The 21,714-nt window shown below is 33.3% G+C and overlaps 1 protein-coding gene across 1 annotated transcript in view; it reads right to left on the bottom strand.

Annotated features, from left to right (window-relative positions):
• LOC115900015 (leucine-rich repeat and IQ domain-containing protein 1) overlaps positions 1-14,773 on the bottom strand; it is a gene marked incomplete at its 3' end in the record, with an annotated part of 37,291 nt that extends 22,518 nt beyond the window's left edge. The window contains exons 1-6 of the mRNA XM_030939555.1: positions 14,687-14,773; positions 12,800-12,955; positions 10,206-10,317; positions 5,764-5,855; positions 4,065-4,182; positions 3,277-3,500 (exon numbers count right to left, since the gene is read on the bottom strand). Of these exons, the coding sequence (XP_030795415.1) occupies positions 3,277-3,500; positions 4,065-4,182; positions 5,764-5,855; positions 10,206-10,317; positions 12,800-12,931 (678 nt within the window). The remainder of the gene's footprint in view (positions 1-3,276; positions 3,501-4,064; positions 4,183-5,763; positions 5,856-10,205; positions 10,318-12,799; positions 12,956-14,686) is intronic.
• Positions 14,774-21,714: the final 6,941 nt, after the last annotated feature.

Raw genomic sequence — 21,714 nt, 5'->3', positions numbered from 1 at the left:
ATAGTTGTCTGACAGTGCTATGGATAAGTGTGACAAACGTAAGACCAAAGATAAGGAGACCAATTAGAGAATATAGTAAATATCCCAAGTTAGACCCTCAGGCAGCTTGAACTACAAAGGAGCTGTAAAGTACATGGATGAGAAGATGGCTAATACAATAATTGGAAGGAAGATAGTAATAAAAAAGAAGGAAGAATAAAACATTACCCTCATTTTTCTATCTTGGACTAATGATGATAATGTGGCTTATCAAAATTAAGATTCCCAGGGAAGAGCTACTCAGAAAGCAAGACAATGCATTCAGTTTTAGATACACAAAGTTCTCTGAGCATGCAGTTTTTGTAGGAGAGTTACGTAGGCTACCTTGTTTTGATACAATTGTAGATTTGGTTATCAATGGTCATTTGTTTTAAGCTCCAAGGCATAGCAAAGGACACATTAGGGAATTCATTAAGATGAAATTATCAAGAGAGGAGGTATATGAAGTAAGAAAAGAAAGGGACAAAAATAGAATCCATGCTGTTACTTCCTACCCAAATCTCAGGTTGAACCCTACTCCCCAGTGTTGGAGGTGGGGCCTGCTGGGAGATGTTTGTATCATGGGAGCAGGTCCCTTATGAAGGTCTTTGACCATCCCCTTGGTGATAAGTGAGAGTTTGCTCTGAGTCCACGTTAGAGCTGGTCATTTAAAAGTGTGTACCACTTTTAAAAATTACCCAGTCTCAGGCATTTTCTTTATAGCAATACAGGAACAGCATAATGGAAAACACAAGGACAGAGAGAGAAAATGAAGCCTAAAATGGATATCAACTAGTAATTGCCAAAGATGTGAGAGAATCAAGACAATGTGATCTGACAGAAGTCAAGGGAAAGTAAAATGGTCAACCATCAAATTTTTGCTGGCATAAAATACTACAGAGGCCAAAATAGCTGAAAGAAACGTGTGAGTATAATATATAGAAGTCATTGGTTATCTTCCTCAAGAACAGTTTCATTCAGTGTGGTAATGCTGCAAAAAACCTAGCAGGATTAGAATTGGATGAGAATGAAAAAATGATACAGTATAAACAACCACTTTTTAAGAAGCCTATTATACACAGCCTTTAAAAAGTCATTCAAAGAACAGCTAAAGAAAAATATACGAATGATCTCATGATTTTTCTTTTGTTTTGTTTTTAGGATGGGAGGAAACTGAACATGCTTATAAACAATAAAAAAGGAGGAAGATGATAGGAGTGTTTCAGCATATGGAAAAAGCAGGTGTAGGTTGAAAAATGATAAAATATAAACTAGAGGAGTAAAAGCTAACCTTTGGCAGAAGGAAGAAATCTTTCTTACTGGGATAGGAGGGAAAGCCAGTAATAATTTTAAAAAGGATGAATACAGATATTGATACTAAATAGCTGTGGAATTAAAAGAGAAAGTTTGTATTTGATGCAAAAAAAAAGTTATATGATTATTTGCTAATAATGAGGGGGGAGGAATTGAGTGTAATTCTTAAGAGATTTATGATTGCTATTTTGGGGAATGGAGAGGCAGCTAACAACCCAGGAAAGAACTACCGAAAGAGAGTAAATTATATATTTAGAGTCAGTCATAAACTTGTGGGCTAGTCCCATTGTAAACGTTTAAGTTCCAAGGCATAATGAAGGACATATTTAGGAATTCATTACACCTAATATTATTGCATTTTCTTAAATCATAATTATATGATAAATTGCAAATTAATTTCAAAAAATAAGTTATAATTCTTTGAGGGTGGGATTTGGTGTTAGATCTCTTTTGCATCATTTAAGCCCACAGCTGAATGCTTTGCCCTTAAGGCAGTCAGCAAATTTTGGCTATAAAACAAATAAAAATGAAAACTTTGCTTAATAGGATTGAAATCAGATTTTTTTAAAATCTGAAAATACCACTAACAATAACAATTATGCATTTTAGTACAAACCAACAAATACTACTCCAATAATCTACATTATACTCAATCCTATTTTGGATTTTTTTAAAAAAAGCTTTTGATCTCAGAAATGACTATGTCACTCTGGTCTATGGGAAAGAAAACATAACTAAAGGAAAATTAAAGATTCCTATCTTACTATTAGAAAAAGCCATGGCATAACTGGTTCTACAATATTACAATTTATTTTAATGTGTTTCTTTTCTTTCTTTATTTATTTTTTTTTTTTGATACAGAGTCTCACTCTGTCGCCCAGGGTGGAGTGCAGTGACAGGATCTTGGCTCAGTGCAAGCTCCATCTCCTGGGTTCATGCCATTCTCTTGCCTCAGCCTCCCAAGTAGCTGGGACTACAGGCTCCCGCCACCATGCCCGGCTAATTTTTTGTATTTTTAGTAGAGACAGGGTTTCACCATATTAGCCAGGATGGTCTCAATCTCCTGACCTCATGATCCACCCATCTCGGCCTCCCAAAGTGCTGTTATTACAGGCGTGAGCCACCGTGCCCAGCCTTTAGTGTGTTTATTTTCTACACAGTAAGAAATGAAATGTACTCAACATGGAGGACTAAAAAAATGCTGAACAAGCTAATGTTCTTTATATGCAACACTCAAACCCAGCGAGTTCTGGATAATGTATAAATCAACTTTAATCATGAAAGAGAGAGAAGTCAGTCATGCCTGTTATCCAAATATTCCAAGGTTCTGATGACCTGCAAGTAGGGTCCTAAATTCCACCAGTTTCACAATATTGATATACCACTACTATGACCTGATTGTGTGGCTCTCCTAGGGGGAAAACGACACCAACAACACAAACGACAGAAATAAAAACAGTACAAAACTTTACACCAAAAAGTTTCCAGTTCAAGGAAGTAGCTTAATTACGAAGGTGGGGCACAGACTGTCCCTAAATGGTTGAACTACTTTTAAATATGTTTTACGTGTCATATGCCAGACCACATAGTAAGGTTAATGCATACTCAAGAATTTTTCATTGCTTTTTCCAATGTTTAGAAGCATATAAAGAAAAACAACAATTTGTATTGTAAATTTCAGACTATCCAGGATGACCCTTTGAAACTTCATAGACTCCATCGGCCCCCAAGATCAAAAGTGTGTCTGAACTTCCAATGAATTTCAATAAAAACTAATCAAGGAGCTCATATTAAATACTGTTAATTCACAGTCAATTTCTTCCTCTATCAGAGAATAATTAAAAGCCATACTATTAAGCTCAATCTGCACCACAATCCAAATATCGATATTCTTCAGAGGTAGCTACTGATTTTAAAAATATATGAAAAACAAAAGCAAAATACCTTCTGAATATTCTCTAATTTCTTCTTTTCAACTTTAAATTGTTTCATCCAGCAATGTCGCTTTTCTTCTTCTTCTTGAAATTGTTTTTCTTCTCTATCCCTCTGAGCTTTGAGAGTTTCTTTCTCTTTATCTTCTAATTCCTTCTGTTTCTCTTGCCAAGCCTCAAAAGACTGTCTACATTTTTCTTCCACTTCACAGTATCCAAAATTTATATCAGCATCATCTGGATTTATGAAGAAAAATAACGTCACTATTTGTAAGATGAAAACTGTCAAAACTAATTCAAAGTATAAAAGTAATTTTAAAATTTAAAAAAATGCCAACATATTCCCAAAGCGAGAATATGCAGCAATAGAAATTGTTGCATTGTTGAATAGACATAGAAATTTCCCTGAAGTGAATAAAGTCACATAAGTTGACTTAAAATATTTCACAAAACTTAATATAAAAATAAAATCCACGAGTGTGTGTGTCTGGGTGTGTGTGTGTGTGTCATTAAGAAATAGTTAAGAGATAGTTAAGAGATACTAAATAAAGTCAGGGATAGTGAAATCTACTGCAATCAGCTGAACATGTAGAAAAAATATTTAAATCAAGTAAATTTAGAAGGCATAAAAGTCTATGATGATATGTAATTTAATAAGTATAGCAAAGGCACAATAATATTCAAATATTGTAATTGTTTTTCTAAATATTAAAAGAACAAAAAAACTGTCCAAATTTTTTGAGATAACTATAATCAATCATATAAAAATTAACAAACATCTCATTGAGCGATTTAGTCCACCTGGTAAAACATGTTCATCCATAGGCAAGTCATGAGGAATAGGCTCAGGAACAAAATCAGGACTGGCACAATTGGTTTTACTTCTCATAAATTCTTCTTTTTCTATTTCAGATAATATCTAAGAGGTTAAATGAGTACTAATGATTAAAAAAATCAAGATAGAGTGTAAAGCTGTCATTTTAGTAATACATTAAATATTTACATGTATATACCAAGAATTTTAATGTGCTTCAGATTTCTCTCAAATACAAATCTGCAGTACATTGATAATTATTCTCTTTACAATGAATAAAAAAGTTTTTCCATGCAAGCATAAGTAACCCTCCTTGTTTTTCAGAACTCTAATAAGTCTTTAATATTATTTAATATTATTCCACAATATTCAATTAAACTGCTTGGCAATCACTTCAAAATATTTCTACTGATGTTTTCCTTTTAATGTATTTCTGTTTTAGGCTGGGCGCGGTGGCTCAAGCCTGTAATCCCAGTACTTTGGGAGGCCAAGACAGGCGGATCACGAGGTCAGGAGATGGAGACCATCCTGGCTAACACGGTGAAACCCCGTCTCTACTAAAAAAATACAAAAAACTAGCCGGACGTGGTGGCGGGCGCCTGTAGTCCCAGCAACTCGGGAGGCTGAGGCAGGAGAATGGCGTAAACCCAGGAGGCGCAGCTTGCAGTGAGCTGATATCCTGGCCACTGCACTCCAGCCTGGGCGACAGAGTGAGACTCCGTCTCAAAAAAAAAAAAAAAAAAAAAAAAAAAAAAATATATATATATATATATATATGTGTGTGTGTGTGTGTGTGTGTGTGTGTGTGTGTGTATATTTCTGTTTTTCTCACTGTAGTGACTGTTCACATAGACAAACTTTTTATATATTCTATATGATGAAAAAGAGAACTATTCTCTAACCTAAATTATATATGCATCATTTATATCAATTATTTTCCATAATTATATTTTCACCATACTTTAGTTGGAAAGATACAGGCTATGTATTCCAAGGAAGTAACAGTATAATAATTTAAAATTAATATTTCAAATTTAAGTATTACAAAAAAAAATTCAATAGAGTAAAACATTCAAAAAGAATAAGAGATGTATAAGCAACTTTCAAATTATGTTAAACATATTAGGGAGGAGAAATAGGTAAAAGGAGAGAAAGTTGGATAAAATAAGAGGTAAAAATCAATCTAAGAAGTGAATCTTTAGGAGAGACTTTCTCTTAAATACATTTGTGGGATTTTAGCTTAATAAACTGCTAAGGCTCTTCTTATTTTTTAAGTAAGTTTTTCTTTTATTTGTTTCTAAAAACTGCTATAAAGTATTATAAATTTAAATTTTCTGTAAAGTCTCTGCTGGAACATAGTACATTCCTAAGAAGAGCAAATTAGAATATATTCATTATTTTCCTCAGAATTTTTAGACAACAAAATTTGTGTAATACAGTTCTATTTTATCGACATGCACATTAAATTGCCAGGTATAAATGGCTCAAGCCACCACTTTTAATATTCTTAAAGATTGAAAATTGACTGTTTTTTTATCATATGCCAGAGGAAACGATAAAACCACAGATGATTTGCTTAAAAATAATTAAATTTTTAATATTTAAATCAGTGAATTATCAATCTTGTGTAAGAGAGAAAGTTTCTAATTGTAATAGTGAATATTTTGTCAAATATTGAATATATACCTTAATTAATTGCTCTGAGCTTTCTTCATATTCAGTTGATAGTCCTGTCCTTAAATGCATATGATTATTAGAAACTGTTCCATAACTATGGCCTAGAAAAAGAATATATATATATATATATATATATATAACTTCCAATATTAGAATACAACACAACATCTCAAAATTTCAAACCCTTTCTTAATTTTTAATCTCAAATTCTATCAGGGCATATTGTTCATCAGTAAGAGTAACTCAAGATAACAGAAAAATAATTAAGAATAAACAATGGAGGAAATCTGCTCCCTTTATTCTAAAAATAAAAGTAATAAATTTCTAAAGTGCTTTGACTCTATCATTTTCCATATTCTCGTGCCTGAAGTTCATTTCCCAGGCATAAAGAAACATGCCTTGCTTGATATTGCAATGGCACCTTGATTAGAAATCAACAAAAATTCAATTTTATCTGCCACAAACCAGACATGACCTTGCACAAGATATTGAACACATTTTAATAAAAATATTAATTTAAAAATTATAATTATTACCGTGTAAATGAAGAGGAATTATATTTCTTATTTTATGAGTTGTTGAATTTTGTAATTTTTAATTATGTGTGCAGATGTAGTTATGTTTATTTTCTTTCTTTCAATTAATATGTTATAACATGGTAATGTTTCGTAATAGTAAACTAACTTTACAGAGGACCATTCTGCTGGCTAACTTGATTATTCACACCTAGTTTGGCAAATATGATACATTTTCTTTTAACACCTATTCACTACCTTTCTGGGAAGCTTTCCTCTGTGAGAGGTCAAAAAGAAAAAAAAAATGACATCATCCAGATACCTTTGCAGCTAGATTTCTGAGAGGGCATTTAGTTTATGTTCATAAATATATTTACATAACTCTTTTTTTCATAAAATATTATGTCTAAAGGGAGGCAGGTGATGATATTTTTATTTCTATGAGCCAGAATGTGGTAGAGGGAGCTCAGAGTTGGGAGACAAGAGTGTATAGTAGAGGATTAATGTTTCTGAACTTCTTAAGTATGACAGCAGCTTCTGATGAAGCCCAGTTTTATGATATATGTGTGGGGTTTGTTCTACACCTTGGATGTTTAGACTAGAGACTGCTTTTTCAGTCTTATTAATAATTCGGTTACTTATTGTAGTAGATAGTCCCCAAAGATGTTTCTCCCAAAGAATCATACCTACTGGTATACATACCCTGTTTAGTTCCCTCTCACATAGGACACAGGCTGACCCTGTGTGACCATCAGGATGTGGCAGAAATGACGCATGATGTCTGAGAAGAGATCATAAGAAGCCCTACGAGGTTCCACCTTGGTCTCTTGGTATTTTGCTGTAGAACACTTCTCAGAATCTACATGATCTGAGGAGTGAAAGCCACAGAGAGAGGCTACATGTAGGTGCCTCCAGTTGAAAGCCACATCTGAACTCTCCAGTCAACAGGTGGTGTCAATGGTCAGACATTTTAATGAGCTATTTTGGAATTCTAATCCAGTCAAGCCGTCACATGACTACAGAATTAATCAACATCTGACTTTAAGTGCATGAAAAACCCAAGCAAGAACTGTCCAGGTGAGCCTAGTCAACCAACAGAACCAAAAGGTATAATAATAAATTATTTTAACTTTCTAACTTTGTTTCACGACAATAAATATTCAGAACATCTCTCTTTATAAAAATAAACAAAAAATTTTACTGCCCATAAAGTAGCTAGTGTCTGTTCTCTACAACTGAGAACCCCGATCAATACATCTATATTCATAAATGAAACTAGCTTCCTAGTTTCTTTTATTTGTGCTATGCTTATGCAACTTTGATCTGAAATAATAGCTTTTAGAAATAAAGTATTTTTGCTCCTTAATGGGTTGTTAAGAATTTAGTTTAACATCTTTCCTAGTTTAGCAACATTTGAGAAATCTCTTTCCACCTCTTTGCCATATTATTGATTTAATTGTTTTTCACTTTTTCAAATAATTTTGATAATTTTTCTTGAAAAATCATTAATTAATTTTAATTTAAACTATCATCCTGTGCAATAAATAATGTAACAAATAATTTAAATTAAATAATTTATGTAAGAATGAATATATAATGTAAATTATTAAATTATTATACAGGATAATTTAAATTAAATTTCAATAAATCCAAATTTAATAAATAATACATATTAGTAATAATTTAATGAATAAACTTATAATAATAAATTTAATAATATTAACAATTATTATTTAATTTAATATTTAATAAATTAAAATTAATAATTTATACTTTTAAAATAATTAATTCTACTAATATAAATTTAATAATTTTAAATAATTTAAATAATTAACCATTTTAAATAATTAAATTAATTTAAATTTTCTGGGAAAATTATTTTATTCATTGAGATTGTCAAATATCTTTTATAAGGCTCTGTTCTGTTTGATCTTGTTAGAGATCAGATTAGATTAGATTACATTAGAGTCATATACAAGATCTCATAATTTTCTAAACCACTGCTGTAACTGTAGTTGTATCACAATTCATGTAACTAATTTCTACAATTGTGTTTTCTTTTATCTTTTTCATAATTAGACTATAAATAGGCTGTATAACTGTCAATGTATTTATATGTTCATTGTTTAAACCTTAGTAAAAATAAACAAAACATGTCATTAACATTCCTAATAATTCAACCATAGATAATCACTGTCAAAATATACAGTAAATCTTTACATAGCAATTCATGCTGGTGTTCTGGACAAAAATCTTGGAGCCACCTTCCTCTCTTCATTTTGTACCAGTCCACCAATATATACTTTTCTTTCCACCTTAAAACAATTTCCAGAATATGACCATATTTTTTCATGTCTACTGAAACCACTCTCATCTCTTAACATATTATTGCAATAGTCTTGTAGTAGCTTGACTACCTCAAGGCATATTCTCTACACAGTCAACAGAATGATTGATTCCAAATAAAATTCAGATATTGTCATTGCTTACTCGAAATTTTTTATATGTTGAGAATAGAATCCAAAGTCCACAAAATGGTTTAGAAGAGCCCTATATCATCTAATCCCTTGTTTTCTCAGATACAACCAGAAACGTTTACTTGCTGTTTTTCAAACATTAAGTCCACTCAGTAGGCCTTTATACTTCCCTCTTTCCAGAATACAGACTTCTTAGATAACCACGTGGCTCAGCTTTACATTCATTAACTCATTGCTCAAATAGAGACCTTGTCATAGAGACCTTCCGTGACTATTTAAAACAGCAAACTCCAGTCTCTATCTTCTTTTTTTTTTTTTTTTTTTTTTTTGAGACGGAGTCTCGCTCTGTCACCCAGGCTGGAGTGCAGTGGCCGGATCTCGGCTCACTGCAAGCTCGGCCTCCTGGGTTTACGCCATTCTCCTGCCTCAGCCTCCCGAGTAGCTGGGACTACAGGCGCCCGCCACCTCGCCCAGCTAGTTTTTTGTATTTTTTAGTAGAGATGGGGTTTCACTGTGTTAGCCAGGATGGTCTTGATCTCCTGACTTCGTGATCCGCCCGTCTGGGCCTCCCAAAGTGCTGGGATTACAGGCTTGAGCCACCGCGCCCGGCAGTCTCTATCTTCTTACATTTTTTTCCTTCATAGCAGTTATCACTATTGAAATATTGCATATTTGTTTATTATCTGTCTGCCTACACTGCAACATTAAAACAGAGGAGCAGAATCTTTGTCTGTTTTGTTCACTGCAGTATTCTTAGTGACTAGAACACATTCTATCACAAAGCAATATTTGTTGAATGAATATGAATATCTACATTGTAATTTATACTAATACCTACATAAATGCCATTTAACTTTAAAATAGCTTTTAACATATCATGAATATTTTTTTCATTAAATATTTGTCTAAGTCATTTTTAAAAATAGGTATATTATTCAACAAAAATGGTCTTGTTGAACATTTAGAATGGTGCCATTTCTCATTATAAACCAAGCCAAGATTAATTCTAATTAAATCTTCGATTTTTCCGTTAGTCTTACAACAATTCCAAGAAGCAAATTGGCACAGTTCAAGCAATATACTGTTGGGCTTTTCAAACAAATGATTATACTTTTCCCAAAGAAAGATGTATATACTGATACTGCTAAAACAGTCTATTGATTAGTTTTATTTTCTTTAATATAAAATAAAAGGATGTCTGGTATTAATTAGAACTGTGGAAACAAAATGCTGATGGTATTTACTGAAGACCCAAGAAAGATAGTAAAAAAAAAAAAAAAAAAAAAAGAATGAACTAAACCCAACAGTCCAATATACAGTAGATATATTAGAAATACACTAAATGTATACAGATGTATACAGTAAGAGATAAGAACTATAAGCAAGTGAGTTTACTAAATTATAATTTGTTCATATGTACAGAAAGCTTATCTGCCAGACAGATGAAAACAGTACTTACTTAAAATATCAGTATCTTCCAGGTCCTGAAGAATGAGCTCTTCAACAGCTGTACTCCTGTTCTTTATGATGTTAATACAATGAAGAACTGATTCTGGTAATTCAACCGAATCCTAAAAATTTGAATAATACAAGAAACTGTGAAAGTGTTTATTATCAAAATTATGTGTCAAATTTTGGACCCTTCATTCCACATCAAAAATGTGAACAAAATATGTAAATGAAGTAAAAGGGTTCCACACAAACAGCATAGTTCAGACAAGTATATTTGGCTAAAGTTTGCTTTTAATTTTCAGGTGGTTGTGCATTTCTAGAAAACTCTAAGAAAACAAATGAAAGGCCGGGCGCGGTGGCTCAAGCCTGTAATCCCAGAACTTTGGGAGGCCGAGACGGGTGGATCACGAGGGCAGGAGATCGAGACCATCCTGGCTAACACCGTGAAACCCCGTCTCTACTAAAAAATACAAAAAACTAGCCGGGCGAGGTGGCGGGCGCCTATAGTCCCAGCTACTCGGGAGGCTGAGGCAGGAGAATGGCATAAACCTGGGAGGCAGAGCTTGCAGTGAGCTGAGATCCGGCCACTGCACTCCAGCCTGGGTGATAGAGCGAGACTCCGTCTCAAAAAAAAAAAAAAAAAGAAAACAAATGAAAAGAGTTACCTACACATCACTTCTATTAATTTTATTAGAGGCTGTTTATTTTTGAATGCCCTCAATAGTTGTATATATTTTTAGATTAATTCCAACTTCAAGTAAATTTTATCAAATATTAATCAAAACTGCAAGATTATTTTTTCAAAATATTTAATGTCAAACTAATACCTGATATAATTATTTATTCCATTCAAAATTGGCTTTGTGATTATCATACACAAACTTAGTCACATTTGTGCACTGTTATAAAATATCTACCATTACAGCCTATGTAAATTGATTTGTAAATTTTCTAAATAGCTAAATATATTGATATGCAAAATGTGAAAATTAAATTTCTTCCTCCATAAACACCATAACTAGTGAGAAAATACAATGCAAATAAATAATATTCATAACAACAAAATAGTTGAAGCATCTATGAACAATTTTAATAATAATCTTGAAGTTACATATATCTACATGATGACAACACTTCATTGAGGGACTTCAAGCATGGCATGAATGAAAGAATATAAATGTTTCTATATAGAAGAACATGATATGCACCTGCTTTCATTTAACTAAAAATAAATATCGTCTGCCATACTGTGTTTTCATGTGTTGAATTTAGGATTTACAGCCAGCTTTATTTTCTCTATCTTAATTAATGGAATTTAGTGTTTAGTTTTGAGAATGAACAGCAGAAGATAATGAGAAAATATTACCTTTCTCTTAGTACTACAGAAAAGCATGTAAAATTATATGTCATAAAATGAGTCCTGACAAAGTAGTGTATTAAAAATAGCGACAAAAATATCAATTCTATTTTTCTGACATCTGTCCTGCATTGAGATTTCTACTTCTTGTTTAACTAAGAAGCATTTTAAATAACCTGGATTATAGAGATTGTTGTTATGTCCTGGGAAATATAGTTCACAATCTCTAAATCCTTAGTTAATAATTTTTTCCCCTGGTAATAATATTTACATTGATTCTAAGTGATATAAATAATAGTGAGGTATCTTAATTGAAACAGAAGGGCTTTAAAATTTTCTTCTTCCTTTATATAAAAAGGTATAACATAATACAATTCATTATTCTGTTAGATTTCATATTCAAATAAAAAATTTCAGACTTTTTTGGTCTCATTTAAATTAGCTCTGGATAAAAGACATAATAATGTAACAATATTAATTTCTCTAAATGCAATAGGTAGGTTTAGTGCAATCCTAATAAAACATAAAGTTCTGAAATTTTTTTAAAAATTTCTTTTTAAAAAAAAGCTTAGTTAAGATCTGATAATAACAAAACAATGTGAAGAATTTGATCCATTCAATATTTAAAAATATACAACAGTAGGAAAACAATGAACAAAGTAATGAAAGAATAGACAGCCTTGGATAGATCATATGTACAATAACTATCAACAAGACACATGACAAATCAATTGAGAAAAGGTAGATTATTAAACAAGAGACACTGGAAATATTAGCTCAATATGTGCAGGAGACTTTGAAATTAGTTCTACATCTCATAACATTCCTGAAAATAAATTCCAGTTGGATTAAGGATATTGGTATAAATGAATAAATCCATGAATGAACTCTGTAAGCATATAAACATTGGTAAAAATACATAAATAAAAGGATAATTTGTTTTATTCCCAAAAGTAACCATTTTGATATGTCAAAAGATTTCATATACATTTTTCTTCCCATGTAATTTAATCATGCTAAAATGTTCACAAGTAAAAACAAAAATCAGGATACAAATATATGTAATAATCCCAATTTTATGAAGATGTACAGGTGACTATATATATTAAATATAATTTATATTTATATAAATTGTTTATAACAATGCTGCTAAAAATGAGGAGTATATAAAAATATCCTGAGAAAAGTAATATTTCTCCTGAAAAGCCTACTCCTGTTAAAAGGCTCAAAAGTGCAATACTTACTGTATCACTATCATCACTCTGAGTTTCTGATTTTGAATCACTCTCAATGTCCTCTTTTTCCAAGGAGGAAATGCTGAGTTTATCCAATTCAGCTTCTATTTCTGCTTTGAGCTTTGCATCATCATCATCCATTATTCTTCATAATAAAGCACAGAACTGCTTTAAAAAATGAAGAGGCTAATATGTCGCTAAAAATTATGTGTTCTCTAATTTGTCATACCAATCCAACATATTTATTTAGACATGTTTTAATTTAACAAACTTTTATCACACCTTATTATGGTTACACCAAACATTGTTTTATCTCTTCAATCATTCTTTTTAAAATTTGACTACAAAATGATCAACTGTAACTGTACCATAGTACTCTTGATTTATATGTTTATATAATTGCACTATATATAATAGGGATCAGAATTGTTTATAAAATTTTTGTTTCAGTGATTAATACATATAAATGTATGTATGTATGCATGAGTTGCAATGTAATATGTGTTTTTATTAATGTTCTGGGTTTTTTTTATTTTTCACTGTTGGTCTGAATCCCAAAAAAGGTTTGAAAACGTACTAGTCAGCTATCGTTCTATTTTTCGTGACACTACTTTAAACTTCTTTTTTTTCTTTCCTCAAGAGCCTGACCTTCCCACCTGTCTTCTTCTTTTCTTCATTCCTTCTTTCCATCCTCTTTCCCTTTCGTTAATTCCTCCTTTCACTCTATTCAATCATCTCAAAATCAACTCTACCCACAACCTTCTCCCTCACTCACTCAAAAATAAAAAATAAAATAAAATAAGAAAGAAAGAAAAGAAAAGGAAAACAAAATGAAATGAAACTCCAAACCAGGGCAAAATATTATCCTGCAATTGAACTCAAAGTGCATTTAAAAGGCTTTATTAGAAGGAAAGTTAGATTTTTTTTTCTATGCTTACAAAGTAAAATGCACAGGTATAATAAACTTTATGTAGAAAGAGAGGCAGGAGAGTATGGTGGAGGTAAGTCATTTCCTTTACCATGACCCTCTCTATTCATCTGCTAGCTCATTAGATCGCTCCGGTCCAATTACGTATTTGAGCACTTAAGCAAGTTTAAATTTTCTAGTAGCAACTTTTTAAAAACAAAAGAGAATCAAGTGCAGTTAATTTTTACAATGTATTTTATTTAACCCAACATATCCAAAATACTTCAACGTGTAATCACAAAATTAATTATTAATATCATGGCAAAGAGTTTATATTCTTTCTTTGGACAGTAATTCTTAGAAATCTGTTGTGTGTTTTACACCTGCAGCACATCTCAGGATTAGCTACATTTCAAGTCCTCAGTAGCCACCTGTAGTTAGTGGTTACTGTATATGATGTGCAGTCACAGATGGGTCTCACTGTAAATGGGCTGCATTAAAGTGCTCTAAGTTGATAACGAATCGTTTGGAGTTCACTAAAGCTGTCAAAAGTAGAAAAGCTTAAGGAACTACAACCTTCAACCCCTGTAAAGAAAAGGGAGAGAAATCTACTTTATAAGGTTCATATACATTATATATTACCAAAAAAAAACAAAAACAAAAAAAAGAAAGAAAGAAAGGACAGAAAAAGAATGGGTGGAAAGGAGGGAGACAAGAAGGGAAGGAAGGAAGGAAAGAAAAGAATGGTTTGTGCGGAGCGGTGAGTGAGTAACCATCGAATGTCCCTATCTAGCTAAGACATCTCTTTAAGTTTTGAATGAGCTCCCCAAGGGAGCCTCGAGCTTCTCAGAGCCGGACAGCCATCTCCCGACCCGCGGTCTCTCCCTTTCCTGGAAGTCTGGCCAGGCAGAGTGTCCCGGCTCGTCCTGAGTTCCCACAGCTGCTTCACCTCCCCCAACAGGAATCCCTGCCTTGAGGCCCCGGCTCACCCCTCAGCAGCGAGATTCCTCGGCTTCGTTGTAAGACAGCGCCCATAGAGTCTACACAAAGCGTATCCATGGCAACAGCCAATCCCAAAGAAGAGAGACCGGTTTTTTCCCTACAGGTGCTCCAGAAGGACAAACAATTTGGATTCTAAATTGAAACGAACGCAGCATTTCAGGGACTGGATGAAGAGCTTACGTTTTTTTGCAGGTAGATTTTAATATTTAAATACTTTAGGAAAATATTTAATAAAATGAAATTTTGTTATAATTACCCAAGTAGATGTAACCTCACTTTTAAATTGTTCAAATTGTTTCTGAGCTACATATATTTATATTTCAATCTGGTGATTCAGTCCACAAAACCTTAATCCTGAACAGTGATTTGTGGGACCTAGAAGTATGGAAGAGAAGTCAATAAGTTGTTTGCCTTCCATGACAACAGTTTTTTAAAAAAGAAAAAAAAGAAAAGAAAAAAGAAAAAAAAATCAATCAATGCCCATCAAAAACCTCTTAACTGAAGGGATGTGGGTGAAAATTTTGAAAAATTATTTTCTGGATTTATTTTAATGTGAAACTATTGGCAGACAGTATTTCAATATAAAACCTTAATTTCTAAGTTTATGTCATGCTATTTAATGTGGAGCAAATATATAGGGTACAAAATAATATTTTAATTAATAACATATTCTTGACTTTAATTTTCTTTTAAAGTTTGCAAACAAGGCATTAAATTCTAAAAGGAAGTAGCCATAATTGTAAAAGGTATCTGCTATAAAATAAGCTAAAAGCAAATATTTCATTGAGCCTCTGGAAAAAAAAAATAGACTACATTTCCTGGTAACAATAAACTTGAATTGCATCAACATTAGAACTAATAATATAAAGTGAGAAGTTAATAGACTTTCATATTAAAAGCACGCATGTTAGTGTCCTTTTCAGGAAAGATAATTTAAACTACACTTGGTTTCAGGTCTAATTAAATCCAGAGCATTTTCATTATCAAAGTCTATGCTCAAATGGAATTTTTTTTTTAAGTTTAGTTTTATTGCCAATTTATAGACTATTGAAATTATCTATGTTTTGTTGTCTTTTTTTTAGAGACAGGGTCTCCCTCTGTTGCCCAGACTGGAGTGCAATGGTACAATTATAGCTTACTGTAGCCTCCAACTCCTGGATTCAAGTGATCCTCCCACTTTGACCTTCCAAAGCACTGGGATTATAGGTATGAGCTACTGTGTTGGAACCTCAAACTCTTCATTTAAAATAGACTTTCATATCGTGTTGAAGTTCACATGTAAGAATCTTAAGATTAGTTTTATTTTTGATTACAAAAGTATTCATACTTCTAAAAAATATAAATCCTTTAATAATCAATTTCAAAATTAATTTTGAATAACTAGTTTTCATAATCAAATAATTTTGGAAATAGTGCCTTAGTTCCTTTCCTTCTCAAAACTTACTTTGTCAATATTGACAGCAAAAAAGAAAAACACTAAGTTTTTCTGAAGATAAATTAACTCATAGTGATAGGTCTCCTATATTGCCATGCAATTTTTCCCTTTGGAAGAAAGGACAACTTTATCAACTAGTCACAATTTCACTAGAATATTACTAATCAAAAATAAAAGGCAGCAATTATCTAAAACGTTTGTAGATTATAAGTAAATTTAACTTGACACTATTGTTTATCAACCGTGTAGCATTTAGCAGAAGTCCATTTAAATTGCATTCTTCCTAGAAATGGTAACTTCAGATTGAGTATGTTAGTTTGCCTATGACCCTTTAACCTGAGTAGACTTTTGTTTCTTTTGAACCTGTTAACTTCATTTCATTTAAATTTTTAAAAAAATTGTAGGTGTGGTTGATTTATAGCATATTGGCTCAACAATGCATATTTCCTTTAGAGAGTACATAATAAATATTTGTTGAGAGAATGAAAGAATAAGAGATAATGTTTGTTCTTTGTTATCTCACAAGACTAATAATTCCTTTGAAAATACTGAGTAATGAAATCATTTTAGTTTAATAGCATTTTTCAACAACTGCTTTATTCTTCATATGGCAGTGATATAGTTTAAATATCCCAGAATATCATTGTTGTGTTCAAAATAGCTGCATAGCCTGTATTTTCTTTGTTTTATTTTCTTGAGGCATGGTGATTATTGAGTAAAAGTACTTTACTATGTAGCTCATAGTACCACATATTGTATTCTTAGACCTCTCTCATTATCTTGTTCCACTTAAAGTGTGTCTCAAGCCTTCAGATTCTAACTCTCTTTGTGCTGCCTCCCAGCTGGTGTCGTGACCACCACTTTACAGAAAAGTGAGAATTTATCACTTTTCCACAGTTTACATCCCATTGCCCATCCTCACATGCATGACTCTTGTATAATCTTAATATTTCTATACTGAGATGTGATATAACGAGATTCTAACCATATGATATAATGAGATAACTAACATCTAGCCAGGCACTGGGCTAAGTGCTTTACAAACATAATCTCCTCTAATTTTCTTTCTGTCTCTTTCTTTCTTTCTTCTTCTTCTTTTTTTTTTTTTTTTTTTTTTTGACGGAGTCTCGCTCTGTCGCCAGGCTGGAGTGCAGTGGCGTGATCTCGGCTCACTGCAAGCTCCCGCCCCGGGGTTCAAACCATTCTCCTGCCTCAGCCTCCCGAGTAGCTGGGACTACAGGCGCCCGCCACCACGCCCGGCTAATTTTTGTACTTTTAGTAGAGACTGGGTTTCACCCTGTTGGCCAGAATGGTCTCGATTACCTCGTTACCCTCCCGCCTCGGCCTCCCAAAGGGCTGGGATTACAGGCGCCAGCCACCGCACCCGGCAATCTCCTCTGATTTTCACATTACTTTGAGGAGTGTACAATTGTAATCTGCATTTACAGGTGATGACACTGGGGCTTGGGAAATTTACTGAGAAGGTGGTTTATATCTATGGATTTAAATCTCATCTCTGCCATTTATTGACTGAGCGATCTTTAGCAAGTAATTTTGCATTCCTGATTCTTTCTCTCCTCGTTGGTGATGTTGGGGATAATAGCATTTGCAAAATATCGATGATAAAGGGAATCAATTTAAATGAAACATTGTAGAATATGAGATAATGTTCAGAGTTTAATTACATAGTTTCTACAGACTTAAATTCCATCTTTGATTCTTTGGTTATCCCAGTGCTGGCGAATTCTACTTCCTAATACATCGCTCATATTGTGATACTGTTTCCATTTCCACAGCCATTTTGCAGTTTAGACCACATTTTTCTCTTGTGAATTAGTGCATTAACTTTATAAATTATCCCCCTATCTTAAGTGTCTTTTCTAATTCGGCTTCCACATTGAGGCCAGAATTATGGCTCCCTATTACCTTCAGGAAAAAAAAAAAAAAAAAATCTTTAGTAAAGCATACAAGATTTGTCACAATCTCTCCTGAGTCTACTTCTTTAGCTTTATCTCTCATCTCTTGCCACTCTGATCCATGCCTCCTTACACCTCATTGTAAAGCTTGTGAACATAGTGTCCCCCCTGTCTTGAATATTTCCTGTTTCTCTCCCTTTTTTGTCTAAGACCTTAATCCTCCTTCAAGAGTCATCTCAAAATCATCTTCTCTATGAAACTTTCCTATTTCCTTATTTCCTGTCCCCACCTCAACACATAATTCAGAGTCAGCCACAGGTTTTAATATTTGACTTTTTGACCTTCTCTTACTTGTTTGTTTGTGTGTTCCCATCTCTTGGAACTTAGAATATAAAAACAATGACAAGAAGTAATTAGAGTTTATTAAACTAATAAAAAATAACACTTATAAATAGATTAATTATTGTAAGTTGTCCATTCCTATAGCATCTCTGCTGTTGAACTTTCAACATCAATTCACTAGTCAGGAACTGAACAAAATAAATGCCACACCTGGACCTTATTTAATTAAGTTAGAAACAAATTATTTGTTTATAGCAAAAGAAAATATAGACCTTTCACACTACAAATATTTAAATAAGAACTACACTTAACTTATTGTGTACCTTTGTGTTGGCACATCATTATTCTCATTGACGTTGTTTCCAGTATGTGGAGCTTATGGCTGAAAAAGCCAACACATGACCATCTCATGTTACCATTCTTTGTAAACATAGTCATAGGCTTCTTTGAATCGTTGCTTGGATGCACAGTTTGTTGTGTTTTAACTTGGTAAACCTTGAACCACAGTTTTGAAATTACCATATACATCTTCCTTACCACGTTGCCTACCTTTGAGCTTACTAAGTTCTCACCCCTTTTGACTTCTATAAAAGTCGGCTTTAAAAATTCCAAATTCTTAGTTGTATCATTTCATTCTCTACCATCAAACCTCTGCCCATTTCCATCTATAGACAATGTCTCTTCTCTTTCATTCACACCCATGACGTTGGTTCTCTATGAATGACTTTCAAGTCTGTACAGCCTATGCTACCCATTTATCTGTACTCCATTCACAGTGCTTATGAGACATAACTGATAGATATCCTTTACCACTTCAAATTCCATCATGAAATATTGAATTTATGAATTTTTCTTCTAAACCATTTTCCCCAATTTTTAAATTTCCAGTGATTACCATTATTCTTTTGTTTTCCCATCCTACAGGAATCTTCCTGATTGTCTTTGATTCTTTTCCACGGTAAAGCATATTAAAGTTTAATCCAAGCTCTCTTTTTTTTCTAATTATGTTTTGTAATTGGCCTTTTCTGACCAGTGGGCATTTTGTTTGACCCTCACCACCCTATCTATTTTCTTTTCTTTATCCTGGGTACATGGTTGCCTTCAACTGAAGTTGAGTATTGCTGTGGGACCAAGTCTGTGCTGGTGAAATATAAACAGAAGAGAAGTGTACAACTTCAACCTCACTTGCTTAAAAGATGCCTGCCTGAGTTTACTTATCCCCTTTCCCTTCTGTGCGCTATAAAAGATGGCACCTGGAGCCAATTTGGAAGCCACATGTTAAATAGGCCAGAGTTAGCTCCAAATTTCTAACATGATTTCCTAGAAGCGAACCAATCACCTACTTTGAACTAAGAGATAAATAAAAGTTTATTTCTGTATTTGGGTCCTTTGATAAAGCATTGCAGCTTGACCCTGCCTCACATACTAACTATTACCACATCAACACTCAAGTCCATGCCTTCAACATTTCACATCAGAGTTACTACAGAGCTTTCTGGTTCATTAGTCTCCATTCTCTTTCTTGTTCACAGACAGGGGCCAAGACCTTGTGCCTATCTTCTTGTTCAGGCTGTGAGGGAGCTTTCCACATGTGGCAGTAAATCGAATTGGAACCAAAAATGTAGATTTATAGCATCTTTGAAATAAACTGAAATAAAAATCAGGCAGTCTTTCCAACTGAGTGTACCATCAAAACATGCCAGGCATTAGAGGAATGAAGGAATAAGACAATAGGATGCAAAGTAGAAAAACCAAATGACAGCAACAGAATTCAAAGCATAGGTAGAAGATATAACCTGTAGTGTCTCCTTAAACAGAGAAGAACACTGGGACATTTTAGGAGGAAGATGGTTTTTTTTTTTTTTTTTTTTTGAGACGGAGTCTCGCTCTGTCGCCCAGGCTGGAGCGCAGTGGCCGGATCTCAGCTCACTGCAACTTCCGCCTCCCGGGTTCACGCCATTCTCCTGCCTCAGCCTCCCGAGTAGCTGGGACTACAGGCGCCCGCCACCTCGCCCGGATAGATTTTTGTATTTTTTAGTAGAGACGGGGTTTCACCGTGTTAGCCAGGATGGTCTTGATCTCCTGACCTCGTGATCCGCCCGTCTCGGCCTCCCAAAATGCTGGGATTACAGGCTTGAGCCACCGCGCCCGGCCTATGATTTATGATAAAGTAGGGAAGGTAGTACATAGACTAATGTAGACATCTCTTATTTTTCCACTTTTCAAAGCATCCTTCAGTTCAACAAACAAATTGGTTTCTGCCTAATTAGGGACAGAAAAATAGCTTTAAAATAATCTTATTAAATCTGCTTCTATCATGTCAATCATGCACTATATATATTAAAACATTGTAAACTACAGTATGTTTAAAAGTATAGTGCTAGTTAGAATTAAAACAATGAGAAGAGAAAAGAGAAAATGTGGGAACATACTCAAGATTAGATTTGAAACTTTCATCTCTATTAAACAGCACCAAAAACCAATGGAGTAAGTATTGATTTTTCCATGAAAGTTTTAGGAAAATTGACTATCTGGAAAATAAGTTTTGATGAAAGCTACTTTAGTTTTTTTAATATACTGCATACCAAATTAAATTATAGATTAAGTAATTTAATTCATGTATCCATTCATGCATTCGACAAATATATATCAAGTACCTACTGTGTGCTAAACCTGGAGGTTATATTGGTATATAAGATATACTCTCGCCACCTAAATATCCCTGACTGTCTGTGGGGAAGAAGACAGGTCAATGAGAAAGTTGAAAGGCAACAAATTGGGTTAAGAGAAAAATCCCCAAACCAACACCTCAGTGAGGAGCTAATATTATTCTGAGAAGGGGCATGCAGAAGTGAGGAAAACTTTCCAGCCAGGGGAACAAGGTATATTAAGACTGGAAAATTTCCTGGCCATCTAATGGTTAGGATTAAAATAAACATTTACAAATACAATAAGACTGAAAACAAAATATCTTATGCTTTTTGAAACTGCAAGTTCAGTAAGGCTGCTTGACTTATTACACAACTATCTTCTTAGTCTTGATTGCCTAGTAAAAGCATTGCAGATATATATTTATTATTTTAAGTACAGATACTCTCTAGTAAAAAGAAAAAAAATGCAGACAAGGTACAGTTTCAAGATACCTTCAATATGTCCTTTCATTTAGAGATGGGAGTATGTTATACTGATAACTGACTTGAGAAGAAAAATGTGCAAATAAAGAACATAAGTAGGGCAAAATATTTAAAGTTATTGTGTAGAATGTTTATAAAAAAAGTTATGGTTGTCTTTTCAGAATCATCCATATCTTGGAAGAAAAATA

This window comes from Rhinopithecus roxellana, chromosome 10 (assembly GCF_007565055.1).
Source record: "Rhinopithecus roxellana isolate Shanxi Qingling chromosome 10, ASM756505v1, whole genome shotgun sequence".
NCBI lineage: Eukaryota > Metazoa > Chordata > Mammalia > Primates > Cercopithecidae > Rhinopithecus > Rhinopithecus roxellana.
The sequence above is the reverse complement of the archived record's forward strand: the minus strand, read 5'-3'. Positions and strand labels throughout refer to the sequence as shown.